Source organism: Ylistrum balloti, unplaced genomic scaffold (assembly GCF_031769215.1).
Source record: "Ylistrum balloti isolate Yb309-2 unplaced genomic scaffold, AGI_CSIRO_Ybal_v1 Utg370510, whole genome shotgun sequence".
Classification (NCBI taxonomy): domain Eukaryota; kingdom Metazoa; phylum Mollusca; class Bivalvia; order Pectinida; family Pectinidae; genus Ylistrum; species Ylistrum balloti.
The window spans coordinates 1,448,716-1,464,173 of NW_026782329.1; the positions used below are offsets into that span (position 1 = coordinate 1,448,716).

The 15,458-nt window shown below is 34.1% G+C and overlaps 1 protein-coding gene across 1 annotated transcript; it reads right to left on the reverse strand.

The window, feature by feature from the left end:
- Positions 1-1,914: 1,914 nt before the first annotated feature.
- LOC132555699 (lysophospholipase D GDPD1-like) lies at positions 1,915-15,134 on the reverse strand. Its single transcript, XM_060220060.1, has 10 exons — positions 14,830-15,134; positions 13,161-13,203; positions 12,293-12,428; positions 11,884-11,929; positions 11,022-11,143; positions 8,130-8,219; positions 6,838-6,971; positions 6,625-6,687; positions 4,458-4,509; positions 1,915-2,466 (listed from the first exon to the last, which is right to left on the reverse strand). Exons 1-10 carry the CDS (start codon positions 14,981-14,983, stop codon positions 2,302-2,304), a joined length of 1,005 nt encoding a protein of 334 aa, XP_060076043.1. The 5' UTR covers positions 14,984-15,134; the 3' UTR covers positions 1,915-2,301.
- Between the last annotated feature and the right edge of the window lie 324 nt (positions 15,135-15,458).

A 15,458-nucleotide genomic window follows, 5' to 3' on the forward strand; every position in this document is an offset into this window, starting at 1 on the left:
CCATGTACTAGGTATGTAAATCTTTAAAAACAAAAATCATATTTCATATGTAAACACAGAAAATTTCAACCCATAAGAAAATCATCATATGAGGGTAATTAATACATATATCAATGTGATTTGTTAAACTAATTACAAAATAAACATACACATTATCTTTTAGATAATATCATTTTCAAGTATAATATAGCCATACATCTTCTTTATCATTATAAAACTCACATTGTAGGAGAACTGAGACAGCATCTAATTAATATGGATGTTGTGTTAATAGGTCTTTAACCCAAGATTTATAGAATTTGTTACTACTAGCTCTTAGCTAAGATAAATACACAGGTTAAATATCATTGTTATTATAGTTATACTACTTAACTTAATAAATTATACCATGACAATACAATGCTTTACCCGTAATGCAAGCCAATTGTCCATGCTAGGTATTTGACACTTGTGTAAATCTTTGAGTCATTTCTTTAACAGTAGTCATTTTCTATTTCAATTCGTCATCTATTGATCAAACACTGGACATCTAGCTTACTAGTCTTACACTCAACTGATTTAGCAAAAACGGAAATGATCTCTAGCGAAGTAGTATATTGCTGCTATTATTATTTTCGGGTGGTCGAGCGGCGCAGCAGTAACACACTTGCTTTTCACCTAGCTGTCTTGGATTTGATTCCTGGAACAGATGTGAAAAGGTAGGGGGTCACCTGCTCAACCATGTGGATTTCCCTTGGTACTCCACTTTCCTCCCACAGTAAGACCCCTATATATATATATATATATATATATATATATACTATTTCCTACCAGGATTTCATAATCCCCCTCCAGGAAGGGCCTGACTTCTGAGTTTCCTTAGATCACAGCAATGCCTGTGGGCAATTCACTACATGACCACTAATGCACAAGAGGCCATTATTTATTCAATGCTTTCACCAAGGATCAAACCTCTGGCTAAATATAGTCTTTCTCTCAGTGGATTGAGCTAAAGAGAAATTCCCTTTAATTTATTGCAGCTAGTGTTTACCTGGGTTACATATAAAAGCACAAATACAAGACAGTTAATACCTTCGTAAAACCTGTCAACTAGTAAGTTTATATTACCGGATAATCTTGGAATGAAATAAAACCCAGAGTCTAAAATGAATCTAAACACGATAGCATTGCTGCAAATATCAATTATTAAAATTTTCCTTTGATGCCAATGCAAAAGCATGAAAATTTGAGATAATACAAGTACAAGCTTTTTGATATTAGATACAAACGTGTTTCATTGTCCAACAACCTCTTATGTTTGACTAGATCTAACAGATATGTGCTATTATATATCTTTTACAAATCAATATACATGTTTGTGATACTAGAAATCTTTTCAACCTTCAAATGTTCAGAAAAGAAAAGTTAGCTTACAAAGCTCTTTTTGTCAGACAACATGAAGTCTTCTTAAAACAATACAAAATTTATTTAAAAAAGGAAAAAAACTTTGAAAGATGCAACTTTAAAAACAATAAATATGTGCACTCATTTACAATATCTATCAAGTATATAATCACATATAAATGAAAAAAGGATTACACCATGAACTAGAAAAAACATTCATCACAAGCATACAACATGCACACTACACCTTCAGGGAGAGTTTCCCCGTCAACTCTTTTCAAACTTCTTGTTATAAATAACAGAGTCTCTGATGCCAACACAAGATCTCTGATGCCAACACAATATCTCTGATTTTATCACAAGATCTCTGATGCCAACACAAGATCTCTGATTTTATCACAAGATCTCTGATGCCAACACAAGATCTCTGATGCCAACACAAGATCTCTGATTTTATCACAAGATCTCTGATTTTATCACAAGATCTCTGATTTTATCACAAGATCTCTGATTTTATCACAAGATCTCTGATTTAATCACAAGATCTCTGACGCCAACACAAGGTCTCTGATTTTATCACAAGATCTCTGATGCCAACACAAGATCTCTGATTTTATCACAAGATCTCTGATTTTATCACAAGATCTCTGATTTTATCACAAGATCTCTGATGTCTTCACAGGGTCTATGATGTCATCATATACCCTTTGATGTCATCACAATGTCTCTGATGTCATTACGCAGTCTCTAATACCATCATAAAATCTCTATCATCACAAAATCATCACAGGGTCTTTGATGTCAACAAAATGTCTTGATGTTGTCACCTAGTCTCTGATTTAAAAATTGGGTATCCAATTTCACCACATGATCCCTTACATCTTTAAGTCTCTTATATCATCATAGTCTCTAATGTCATCACAATGCTTCTATACTCTGGTAACCCTTTTCTTGTTTAAGCTCGGGATAATTTTTATCCAGAAAATCCTTCAGTAATGTTGGAAAGTCTGTCATGACCCCTGTGGACCCAAGTTTAAATGCTCGCTCAAATTCTTCCTCCGAATTCAGCACCCATAGATAGGTCTAGAAAACAAAGATCTCAATATCACAAATTGCCTTCGAAAAACTACAAGAATATGAAAATATTTTCATAATTCACTTTTAGAAAATACAGCATGAAGTCTGTAAATATCAGAATTATCTTCATTTCAATTAACAAGCTTTCATATAAGAAGGAATATATACAATTGTATATCCTATAAGTTAAAATACAGTTAATTTACATACATGTAACTCCTATGAATTGTGTAATCTTGTCCCACATCATGTCAATAAAGATATCATAACAATGTAACAATCTTTTTCTTTTTCATTTACAGAATTGACTGTAATTAGGATTGTCTTAACAATAAAATCTGTGTATGTTTGTAGGTGATATACTATCTTACACTCTGAACAGGCAAATTTTCTCCAGGTTTCTGTTATTGCTTGATACAGATCTATTTAAATCAAAGATCTAAGATCTTCTTGGAAGAAGAAATCATATTTCAGTTTCAACTTCATTATGTAATATATTTCATTAAATATATTGTATAATTATGTGACTTATTCAACAAGGGTTAGATTTAATGCACTGAAACATGTCTGATTTACCTGGGATCTGATTTAATGCATTGAGATATACCTGATTTACCTGGGACCTGATTTATTGGATTGAGATATACCTGATTTACCTGTGAGCTGCTATATTGCATTGATATATGTCTGATTTACCTGGGACCTGATTTAATGCATTGAGATATACCTGATTTACCTGTGAGCTGCTATATTGCATTGATATATGGCTGATTTACCTGGGACCTGATTTAATGCATAGTAATATGTCTGATTTACCTGGGATCTGATTTAATGCATAGTAATAAGCCAGATTTACCTGGGACCTGATTTAATGCATAGTAATATGTCTGATTTACCTGGGATCTGATTTAATGCATTGAGATATACCTGATTTACCTGGGACCTGATTTAATGCATTGAGATATACCTGATTTACCTGTGAGCTGCTATATTGCATTGATATATGTCTGATTTACCTGGGACCTGATTTAATGCATTGAGATATACCTGATTTACCTGTGAGCTGCTATATTGCATTGATATATGGCAGATTTACCTGGGACCTGATTTAATGCATAGTAATATGTCTGATTTACCTGGGATCTGATTTAATGCATAGTAATATGACAGATTTACCTGGGACCTGATTTAATGCATAGTAATATGTCTGATTTACCTGGGATCTGATTTAATGCATTGAGATATACCTGATTTACCTGGGACCTGATTTAATGCATTGAGATATACCTGATTTACCTGTGAGCTGCTATATTGCATTGATATATGTCTGATTTACCTGGGACCTGATTTAATGCATTGAGATATACCTGATTTACCTGTGAGCTGCTATATTGCATTGATATATGGCAGATTTACCTGGGACCTGATTTAATGCATAGTAATATGTCTGATTTACCTGGGATCTGATTTAATGCATAGTAATATGACAGATTTACCTGGGATCTGATTTAATGCATTGCAATATGGCTGGGACATGACTTAGTTATTTCATGAATTGCATAATAACATGACTTTTTCAGCATAAAGGAGTTTTCTTATGGCATTTGCAGTCTTATTCAACATAAAAACTTTGCTGACAAACATCAAATTGAGAGCTAGAACAATATGGTGTGTTTGCTTGCAAAACTGTGGCATTTAAAATGACCATAAATACCACAAGACAGCTCAATGCTTATATTTACAGTACCTACCCATTTTGTTAACATATGCAGACAATAATATGATTTAAACTAAAACAGATGATTTATTTTTAACAGTGTAATCCATCAAGTAGAGCAGCCATTTTGATAGCAAACCATTGCTATTTTAAGCCTATAATAACAATGTTGTGTTAATTGGATATGTGCATGATGGCATTTATAGTATCATAAATCACATTCCTTTCTGGGTAGTTTACTAGTGTATAGTGACACCCTATTTTAAATGTATATATTCACCTGTATCCCTCTTCTTTCTAAGTGCTGAAGTAATGTAGGTCTCATCATCAGTCTGAAGTTAATATAAAAAAAAGAATTTTATCTACAAATTAGAGAGAAATCTAGATGTACATAAAACATTGCTGAAGCATCTAGAACAAGTACTCAGCAATATCTCATAGTTACAAGTATCCAGTAATACCTCATAATTACTGGTATCCAGTAATACCCCATAGTTACAGGTATCCAGTAATACCTCATAGTTACAGGTATCCAGTAATACCTCATAGTTACAGGTATCCAGTAATACCTCATAGTTACAGGTATCCAGTAATACCTCATAGTTACAGGTATCTAGTAATACCTCATAGTTACTTCATAGTTACAGGTATCCAGTAATACCTCATAGTTACATGTATCCAGTAATACCTCATAGTTACAGGTATCCAGTAATACCTCATAGTTACAGGTATCCAGTAATACCTCATAGTTACAGATACCTCATAGTTACAGGTATCCAGTAATACCTCATAGTTACAGGTATCCAGTAATACCTCATAGTTACAGGTATCCAGTAATACCTCACAGTTACAGGTATCTAGTAATACCTCATAGTTACTTCATAGTTACAGGTATCCAGTAATACCTCATAGTTACAGGTATCCAGTAATACCTCATAGTTACAGGTATCCAGTAATACCTCATAGTTACAAGTATCCAGTAATACCTCATAATTACTGGTATCCAGTAATACCCCATAGTTACAGGTATCCAGTAATACCTCATAGTTACATGTATCCAGTAATACTTCATAGTTACAGGTATCAAGTAATACCTCATAATTACAGGTATCTAGTAATACCTCATAGTTACAGGTATCCAGTAATACCTCATAGTTACAGGTATCCAGTAATACCTCATAGTTACAGGTATCCAGTAATACCTCACAGTTACATGTATCCAGTAATACCTCATAGTTACAAGTATCCAGTATGACCTCATAGTTACATGTATCCAGTAATACCTCATAGTTACAGCTATCCAGTAATACCTCATAGTTACATGTATCCAGTAATACCTCACAGTTACATGTATCCAGTAATACCTCATAGTTACAGGTATCCAGTAATACCTCATAGTTACATGTATCCAGTAATACTTCATAGTTACAAGTATCCAGTAATACCTCACAGTTACAGGTATCCAGTAATACCTCATAGTTACATGTATCCAGTAATACCTCATAGTTACAGGTATCCAGTAATACCTCATAGTTACAGGTATCCAGTAATACCTCATAGTTACAGGTATCCAGTAATACCTCATAGTTACATGTATCCAGTAATACCTCATAGTTACAGGTATCCAGTAATACCTCATAGTTACAGGTATCCAGTATCCAGTAATACCATAGTTACATGTATAGTTACAGGTATCCAGTAATACCTCACAGTTACATGTATCCAGTAATACCTCATAGTTACAAGTATCCAGTATGACCTCATAGTTACATGTATCCAGTAATACCTCATAGTTACAGATACCTCATAGTTACAGGTATCTAGTAATACCTCATAGTTACAGGTATCCAGTAATACCTCATAGTTACAGGTATCCAGTAATACCTCATAGTTACAGGTATCCAGTAATACCTCATAGTTACAGGTATCCAGTAATACCTCATAGTTACAGGTATCCAGTAATACCTCATAATTACTGGTATCCAGTAATACCTCATAGTTACAAGTATCCAGTAATACCTCATAGTTACAGGTATCCAGTAATACCTCATAGTTACAGGTATCCAGTAATACCTCATAGTTACAGGTATCCAGTAATACCTCATAGTTACAGGTATCCAGTAATACCTCATAGTTACAGGTATCTAGTAATACCTCATAGTTACAGCTATCCAGTAATACCTCATAGTTACAGGTATCCAGTAATACCTCATAGTTACAGGTATCCAGTAATACCTCATAGTTACAGGTATCCAGTAATACTTCATAGTTACAGGTATCCAGTAATACCTCATAGCTACTGGTATCCAGTAAGACCCCAAAAGATATAGATACCGAGTAACATTTCATAGTTCCACATATCCTGGAAGATATTGTACTTACAAGTGGATACATTTCAGAATAATCTTAAAAGTTACTGTATTAATTTCATGGCTTAATATACTTACACATCAGCCAATTTCAAAAGGAACCTCATTTTTCGGTTCAAAGGCCTATTGAATTTATCCCCACTGAAAATAGAAAAGAATATGATAAGATATGGTTTAAAAATACTAATGATTCATCAAATTAAATTTTCAAGATTTCTCTTATGTAATGCTTATGTGCGTTTAATACCAGATAAAAGTTTAAACCCCCCAATCAATGGAGGGTTAAAGTACCTTAAAAGTGCACCAGGCATGAGAACCTCAAAGAGGGACTCTTTTAGAGGCAGGAATGGCAGAATCCCAGTGTAGAATGTCAAAACCAACAACAGCACACGCTGCATGGAAAATATTAATGGTACATCTGGGTTCTGTAAAGAAATGTGTTATTAAATATAGAGTGGTCATGTACTGTTTCCAAGTCTCTCATTCAACAGACTGAATGTTAAAAATATAATCCTTACCTATTGTACAACTACAAATATATGTAGGTACTGATCAGTACCTTCATTGATCACATTTTCTGTGCCCTGATTATTTTCAGCGTACAATGGTTATATTTAAGGTAAAGTGGCTATATCTAGTATTTTGTAGTTATTTTTATTTTGCAGTGGTTATATTTAATGCACATGTCTTATATTTACTGCACATGTGTTATATTTACTGCACATGTGTTATATTTACTGCACATGTGTTATATTTACTGCACATGTGTTATATTTACTGCACATGTTATATTTACTGCACATGTGTTATATTTACTGCACATGTCTTATATTTACTGCACATGTCTTATATTTACTGCACATGTGTTATATTTACTGCACATGTTATATTTACTGCACATGTGTTATATTTACTGCACAAGTGTTATATTTACTGCACGAGTGTTATACTTACTGCACAGGTGTTATATTTACTGCACATGTGTTATATTTACTGCACATGTGTTATATTTACTGCACAAGTGTTATACTTACTGCACATGTTATATTTACTGCACATGTGTTATATTTACTGCACATGTGTTATATTTACTGCACGAGTGTTATACTTACTGCACATGTTATATTTACTGCACATGTGTTATATTTACTGCACAAGTGTTATATTTACTGCACGTGTTATATTTATGGAAAGGTATTATATTTATTGCACATGTTGCTGGACAGGTGTTCTATTTATTGCACGTGTTATACTTACTGCACATGTCACAAGTGTTATATTTACTGCACAAGTGTTATATTTATTGCATGTGTTATATTTATTGCATATGTGTTATATTTACTGCACATGTGTTATATTTATTGCATGTGTTATATTTATTGCATATGTGTTATATTTACTGCATATGTGTTATATTCACTGCACAGGTGTTATATTTACTTGACAGGTGTTATATTTACTGGACATGTGTTATATTTATTGCATGGTAATTACATTTATTAATTATACTTATTGTAATATTGTTTCTATTTACATCCTGGTATTGTTGGTCTGATAAAAGTTATCTTTAGACCTCTACTCACCTTTTTGTAGAGTTTACTGGTTACTGATGAACTCCTATTACCCCAAGCAGTGAGTGATTCACGATTGAATTCCATAATCAAATCATTTACCTGCACAAAGAGATAATGCCATATGTTACATAAGACACTAATGGTATCACACCAATGGTTTGATAGGATTGTTCTGTCCCACTAAATAGTATCTAAAAGACATCAATAATAAAGAAATCCTGTTATAAAAAGTCCGTGGTTTTTTATGTTTATAAACCTGTTAAGTATCAGTTAAGAAGTGAAGGAGTCCAGTGTTCAGACTCAGCTAATACATACATGATAATCACACGCACTTGTCCTCCATTCTTTATCTCAGAATAGCCTAATTACTTATATGTATTACCTATTCCAAAAACTACCTGTGTAAATAATGATATTTTAGTAAGGGCTAACATCTCCCTGTATATATAGTGATATCATAGTGAGAGTTAACATCTCCTTGTGTATATAGTGATATCTTAGTGAGGGCTAACATCTCCCTGTGTATATAGTGATATCTTAGTGAGGGCTAACATCTCCCTGTGTATATAGTGATATCTTAGTGAGGGCTAACATCTCCCTGTGTATATAGTGATATCTTAGTGAGGGCTAACATCTCCCTGTGTATATAGTGATATCTTAGTGAGGGCTAACATCTCCCTGTGTATATAGTGATATAGTGATATCTCCTTGTGTATATAGTGAGTGATGGCTAACATCTCCTTGTGTATATAGTGATATCTTAGTGAGGGCTAACATCTCCCTGTGTATATAGTGATATCTTAGTGAGGGCTAACATCTCCTTGTGTATATAGTGATATCTTAGTGAGGGCTAACATCTCCCTGTGTATATAGTGATATCTTAGTGAGGGCTAACATCTCCCTGTGTATATAGTGATATCTTAGTGAGGGCTAACATCTCCCTGTGTATATAGTGATATCTTAGTGAGGGCTAACATCTCCCTGTGTATATAGTGATATCTTAGTGAGGGCTAACATCTCCCTGTGTATATAGTGATATCTTAGTGAGGGCTAACATCTCCCTGTATATATAGTGATATCTTAGTGAGGGCTAACATCTCCCTGTATATATATATAGTGTGATAACATCTCCCTGTAGTGATATCTTAGTGATAACATCTCCCTGTGTATATAGTGATATCTTAGTGAGGGCTAACATCTCCCTGTGTATATAGTGATATCTTAGTGAGGGCTAACATCTCCCTGTGTATATAGTGATATAACATCTCCCTGTGTATATAGTGATATAACATCTCCCTGTGTATATAGTGATATCTTATATAACATCTCCCTGTGTAGTGTAGTGATATCTTAGTGCAGGGCTAACATCTCCCTGTGTATATAGTGATATCTTAGTGAGGGCTAACATCTCCCTGTGTATATAGTGATATCTTAGTGAGGGCTAACATCTCCCTGTGTATATATAGTGAGGGCTAACATCTCCCTGTGTATATAGTGATATCTTAGTGAGGGCTAACATCTCCCTGTGTATATAGTGATATCTTAGTGAGGGCTAACATCTCCCTGTATATATAGTGATATGTGAGTGAGGGCTAACATCTCCCTGTGTATATAGTGATATCTTAGTGAGGGCTAACATCTCCCTGTGTATATAGTGATATCTTAGTGAGAGTTAACATCTCCCTGTGTATATAGTGATATCTTAGTGAGGGCTAACATCTCCCTGTGTATATAGTGATATCTTAGTGAGGGCTAACATCTCCCTGTGTATATAGTGATATCTTAGTGAGGGCTAACATCTCCCTGTGTATACAGTGATATGTGAGTGAGGGCTAACATCTCCCTGTGTATATAGTGATATCTTAGTGAGGGCTAACATCTCCCTGTGTATATAGTGATATCTTAGTGAGGGCTAACATCTCCCTGTGTATATAGTGATATCTTAGTGAGGGCTAACATCTCCCTGTGTATATAGTGATATCTTAGTGAGGGCTAACATCTCCCTGTGTATATAGTGATATCTTAGTGAGGGCTAACATCTCCCTGTGTATATAGTGATATCTTAGTGAGGGCTAACATCTCCCTGTGTATATAGTGATATCTTAGTGAGGGCTAACATCTCCCTGTGTATATAGTGATATCTTAGTGAGGGCTAACATCTCCCTGTGTATATAGTGATATGTGAGTGAGGGCTAACATCTCCCTGTGATATGTGAGTGAGGGCTAACATCTCCCTGTGTATATAGTGATATGTGAGTGAGGGCTAACATCTCCCTGTGTATATAGTGATATGTGAGTGAGGGCTAACATCTCCCTGTGTATATAGTGATATGTGAGTGAGGGCTAACATATATCCATGACGAGCTTACAAGACAAGATACTATAATGTTTATCCTTCCCAACTTCAAAGGCTTGTCAAGATTGGACAAAACCCACAGAATTTTTTAGGATATTTTAATACAATGTGCGAAGATTGGACTTATTCATGAAAGGACCTTGTGGACATTAAAATACCAAGATTTAACTGAGTCCAAACTGGGCCTTCTGGTGTACAAGTACATTTACCTTTATTTGACTGAACTCTGACCTTCAGGACATTTACCATATTCATCCTAAAATAAGCCCCTTTCTCAAATGTAAATCTTCTCATTAAAGTTTGTGGAGGGCTTAATCATGAACTAATTTTATTTTACTATTTTGAAATTGATGATAATGCAAAAATGAAGATATGGTCTTATTTGAGGATAAATATGATAAATACAAATGAAGATATGGGCTTATCAGAGGATAAATATGATAAATACAAATGAAGATATGGGTTTATTTGAGGATGAATATGATAAATACAAATGAAGATATGGGCTTATCTGTGGATAAATATGATAACTACAGAATTCTTACCTTGTTTATGAGTTCATCGTTGTTAATTTTGATATCTATATTAATAGGCATCGTAGGAAATGCTTCAAACACATCCCTCAATAGTGGAATTTGTCTGTCAGTTCCACCCTTAGTTTGGAAACCTAGAAATATCAACACACTTCAGATGGAAAGAAAAGCACAGAAAAGAACATCTCAGATATAAAGTAAACACAGAGAACGAAAATGTCATTCCATTTACACTGGTTCTATAGAAACAATGTTTATAAGTACAGTCATGATAAGGTTACATCTGAAATCATTCTAAACAAAAACTATCCATACCCTAGATGTAAATCATATTGATACTGGTGACCCACACCTCAGGGAGAACAGTCCCATACTATGGGTACAACTTAACCTAAACATCTACTTCTACACTGTATTGATAATAATGACCTCAGGGAGAACAGTCCCATACTATGGGTACAACTTAACCTAAACATTACTTCTACACTGTATTGATAATAATGACCTCAGGGAGAACAGTCCCATACTATGGGTACAACTTAACCTAAACATCTACTTCTACACTGTATTGATAATAATGACCTCAGGGAGAACAGTCCCATACTATGGGTACAACTTAACCTAAACATCTACTTCTACGTTGTATTTTTAATAGGTAATGACACTTATTTCAGTACATTAAAACTTGTCTATAAAGGTCACTCAAGGAAGCCAAAAGTGACCTTAATATTGAGGTTCAATTATTGTAAAATTGCATGACATAGGAAACCAAAAAAGTGGCCTTTATTGATAGGTAGCCTATGTATAGAGGTGACCTTTAAGACAAGTTTTAATGTATATAATGACTTGCTGCATTTAGAAAACCAGAACTTACTACTCATGAAATCCAAGGAAAGCACACCCTGAATTGGGGGTAGATCCTGAAAGTTAAAAAAAAGGAATTTTTAGTTTTAATCAGTTTGATATAAGTGTTAACCAAGAAATGGGACAGATTGAAATGTTAAAAGAAAAATCTGCTTGAAGTCAATGCATGTTTTTGAGTCATGTTGAAGGGTTAAGTGTAGTATTTAGGCAAGGAGACTTCAACATTTCATACACCATGTATATAGTTCTCCCAGGTCTCACTGGTATTGATACTTACATTTACACAAAATAGCACGAAGAGTCCTAACCCTTCTTATAGAAAACAAAGACTGAGACCAGGATTTTGAAATAAAAATGGAAAATATTCATCAAATTATTATGAAATTGTGGTGATACTTTAACATAACTCTCATACTAACTTTGTAATCATAGTCGATTATCTCCCCCTCAACACCACATGACCTCTTGAGGGAATTGTCATGTGACACAACCACCTGACCATCCTTGGTGATGTGACAGTCTATCTCCAACATCTCTGTCCCAAGATCAGATGCACTGAAAAGATAGAGCAATTTATAAATACCTGTACAGTGAATCTTTCTGCTAGCAGAATAAATGTTGAGAAGGAAGATAATTTTTCACTTGTGCTCTGTCTGGGTATCAAACAGCTGATCTACAACATTGGTGTGGTGGTTTTTTTTTCATGCAATTGTTGAATTTCTAGACAAAACTGCTGTAGATGACAGCTCTGAAGCCAAGAAAGAGCACAGGTCTAAAATTGTCTCCCTTTGTCACTTACATTTCTATGGCACATTATCAATTAATAAAACAAATTATGTACCTTAATTCGAAAGTTTGAGATTTTAATTACCTGTTGTAATGGTACAGTGTTTAAAATGAACTGTTTACTTATACATATATAATAAGTTTTTATCAATACTAGTAAAAATACATGTTATTTTATATTCTCACATGAGAGATAGCGTTTTCTTATCGTTGAATTAATGACAGAGAAACTCATGCAAAGTACTCTAAAACCTTTAAAATAAGCTGCAGATTATATTCCTTCTTAATATTTTCATGACTTAATTCATTACCAGTTTTTTAAAAGGTATTTTAAACTGCAAAAGGGTGTGGTGCATTTTCAAGATTATTTTAAAATGCTGAAATGCCTTCAGATTCACTTGTTCAAAGGAACAAGGGTAACCAAGACCTATATTCTAACAAGCATGAAACCTTTGTTATCTGTAAATGCATTACTCAATAAAATCCAATAAAATAACTTACAAACGGAAGGCAGTCATGGTATTTTCCAGATTTTCACCAGCACCTGTGAAGACAAAACAGAAGATTACAAGTGAGGAGTAAATAAAGAAGGTCCTTAGAAAGGAAGAACCTTGTGCTGTCTGTTGTCATTGTTGTCACTGGCAAAAGTGAAAAACATCTAAATAAACTTTAAAGAGTTACAATGCCACAACATAAAGGATCAACAGAGTTAGGGAAAAACAGGTATTTTTTCACACACACACACACACACACACACACACACACACACACACACACACACACACACACACACACACACACACACACACACACACACACACACACACACACACAGATATCTGTGTGTGTGGGTGATGGTGTATGTGCATATGTGTGTGTAATACTGACTCCCTCCCCAATGACATTTTCATTTCAATATCAGTCATAATGACCCCATCTTTCTGAGATTATCATTGCCTAAAACATTTCAAGCGAATCCCTTGGTTGAACACAAAGAGGGAAGTTAAAATGGTGACTGTAACACTTTTCTTTCTTCTTATTTTTACAGTTAAAAACTGACATACTACACAACCATCCACCTTTTCCTTATGTGTAGCAAGGGCCAGAGTCACTATTGTAACAAATGACAGTGCTGTATTTCCATTAATGATGATCAGTAATTGATCTTAGCTTTCAAGTTTGTCATTCTACCAATACAGGTAAAGGTAACTTCCATAATCTTTAATATAGACATGTACAGTAACCATAATCCAATGCAAATAAATCCTGTCCTAATACATGTAATAATAACATAGCCCACAAAAAAATTGGTGTTAAATGATTCAAGGCCTATGTCTACCTTATCTACATAAATCTAAACAGATTGGCTAGTGGGCTTGTATTATCACCTCTCTGTTTCCTCTGTTATTTTTCAAAGTTTATTTTATTTGCAAACTATGTGTATTTGCTATATGATATATGATAACAAGATCAATTTATTTCAAACAAATTTTGATAGGAGATGTGAATACAATGTAAGTAAAACAACTCTCCTAAATTACTAGCTGAAGCTGCCTCCCATCGATTGGAATCTATACTGGAGGAATTTCTCATTCATTCAAATATAAAAGCATTACTCTAATAAGTCAGAGGTCATGGGTTCAAAAATTACTCCTGGAAAAATTGATATCATTTATTTCCTTGAAAAATTCCTGGAAAGGGGAAATATGTAACCTTGGTAAAATACCAGCTAAATGGTAAAAACAGCTCAAAGATTTTTTTCTTTTGCTCGATCAGTGCATGTAAATGGCACAAATCAGGTAAGCCTTTGATCCATAACTGTGTAGCAGATGAATGCACAGACATTGGAAATTAATGACCGCTGTTACATATTTATTTATATATATTATGGAGAAAAACAAACAAAAAAAATTAAGTGGCGTGGGCTCATTTGAAAGTCAATAAAAAAGACATAAATTGCATTTAAATTATTTTTACATCAATCAAATGTTTTTAACATTAAATCCAACTTTTTGTTATATTTGTAAATCGATTCCATTGATGACTAAAAAAATAGATTTTAAATACAACATGTAGGCCTACTGCAGTCTGTTTGTGACTCATACCTTTTACTAATTTCAAAATGATAGGTGTTATCCGAGTATCATCTACATGACTAAGGAAAACTTACCTCCTCTGTGACTGATGTGTCTTGGGCGAAATTTTACATTCTTTTTCTTATGTAAAATTTGTGGATATTTCAATAAAATAATTGACGTTACAACGTAACATCCAAATAGTGCCGCAACTACAGCCATTATAATTATTTCGGCCAAAGTCAACATCCCACAACTACACTGACAATTTGTTACGTCTACCCTCGACAGTTGACAGTCTTATATTACATCTTGTATATGTGTGGTTCTTCATGTTCACGTGTGTATTTCGAAAACGTCCTAGAAAGGCACCTTTTCCATTCAGGAATCTACTGTGAGACACTTGTACGGCTAAGCTGAGTCACATGATAATGAGGAGATATTTACCTTCTCCATTGAAGAGTTCTATTGCTGGGGATCCGTAGGAGTAACCTCACATTATCTACATTGATGAAAGTTCGAGGCTCGGAAAACCCATTTTGTTTTCTTTTTCGTTTTTTTCCTTTCTTTTTTTTTAACACTTTTTTGTTTAATCAATCATTGTTTACACTTGACCGTGTAATAAAAAATCAATTCCTAGCGCACACAGTCTTCTTTCTCGGCAAATTTACTTCATCCTGAATCTGAACCGCTTATATTTTAAGACACTAACTGTGTATTGTTT

What these genes read in the sequence shown, in the direction of transcription:
- LOC132555699 (XM_060220060.1), bottom strand. Translation starts at nt 14,983, where the DNA reads ATGTTGACTTTGGCCGAAATAATTATAATGGCTGTAGTTGCGGCACTA. An exon ending in CCAGTAAACTCTACAAAAAG is followed by an intron (nt 6,972 to 8,129) that starts GTGAGTAGAGGT and finishes ATTTCTTTACAG; the next exon opens with AACCCAGATGTACCATTAAT. An exon ending in ATGCCTGGTGCACTTTTAAG is followed by an intron (nt 6,688 to 6,837) that starts GTACTTTAACCC and finishes TTCTATTTTCAG; the next exon opens with TGGGGATAAATTCAATAGGC.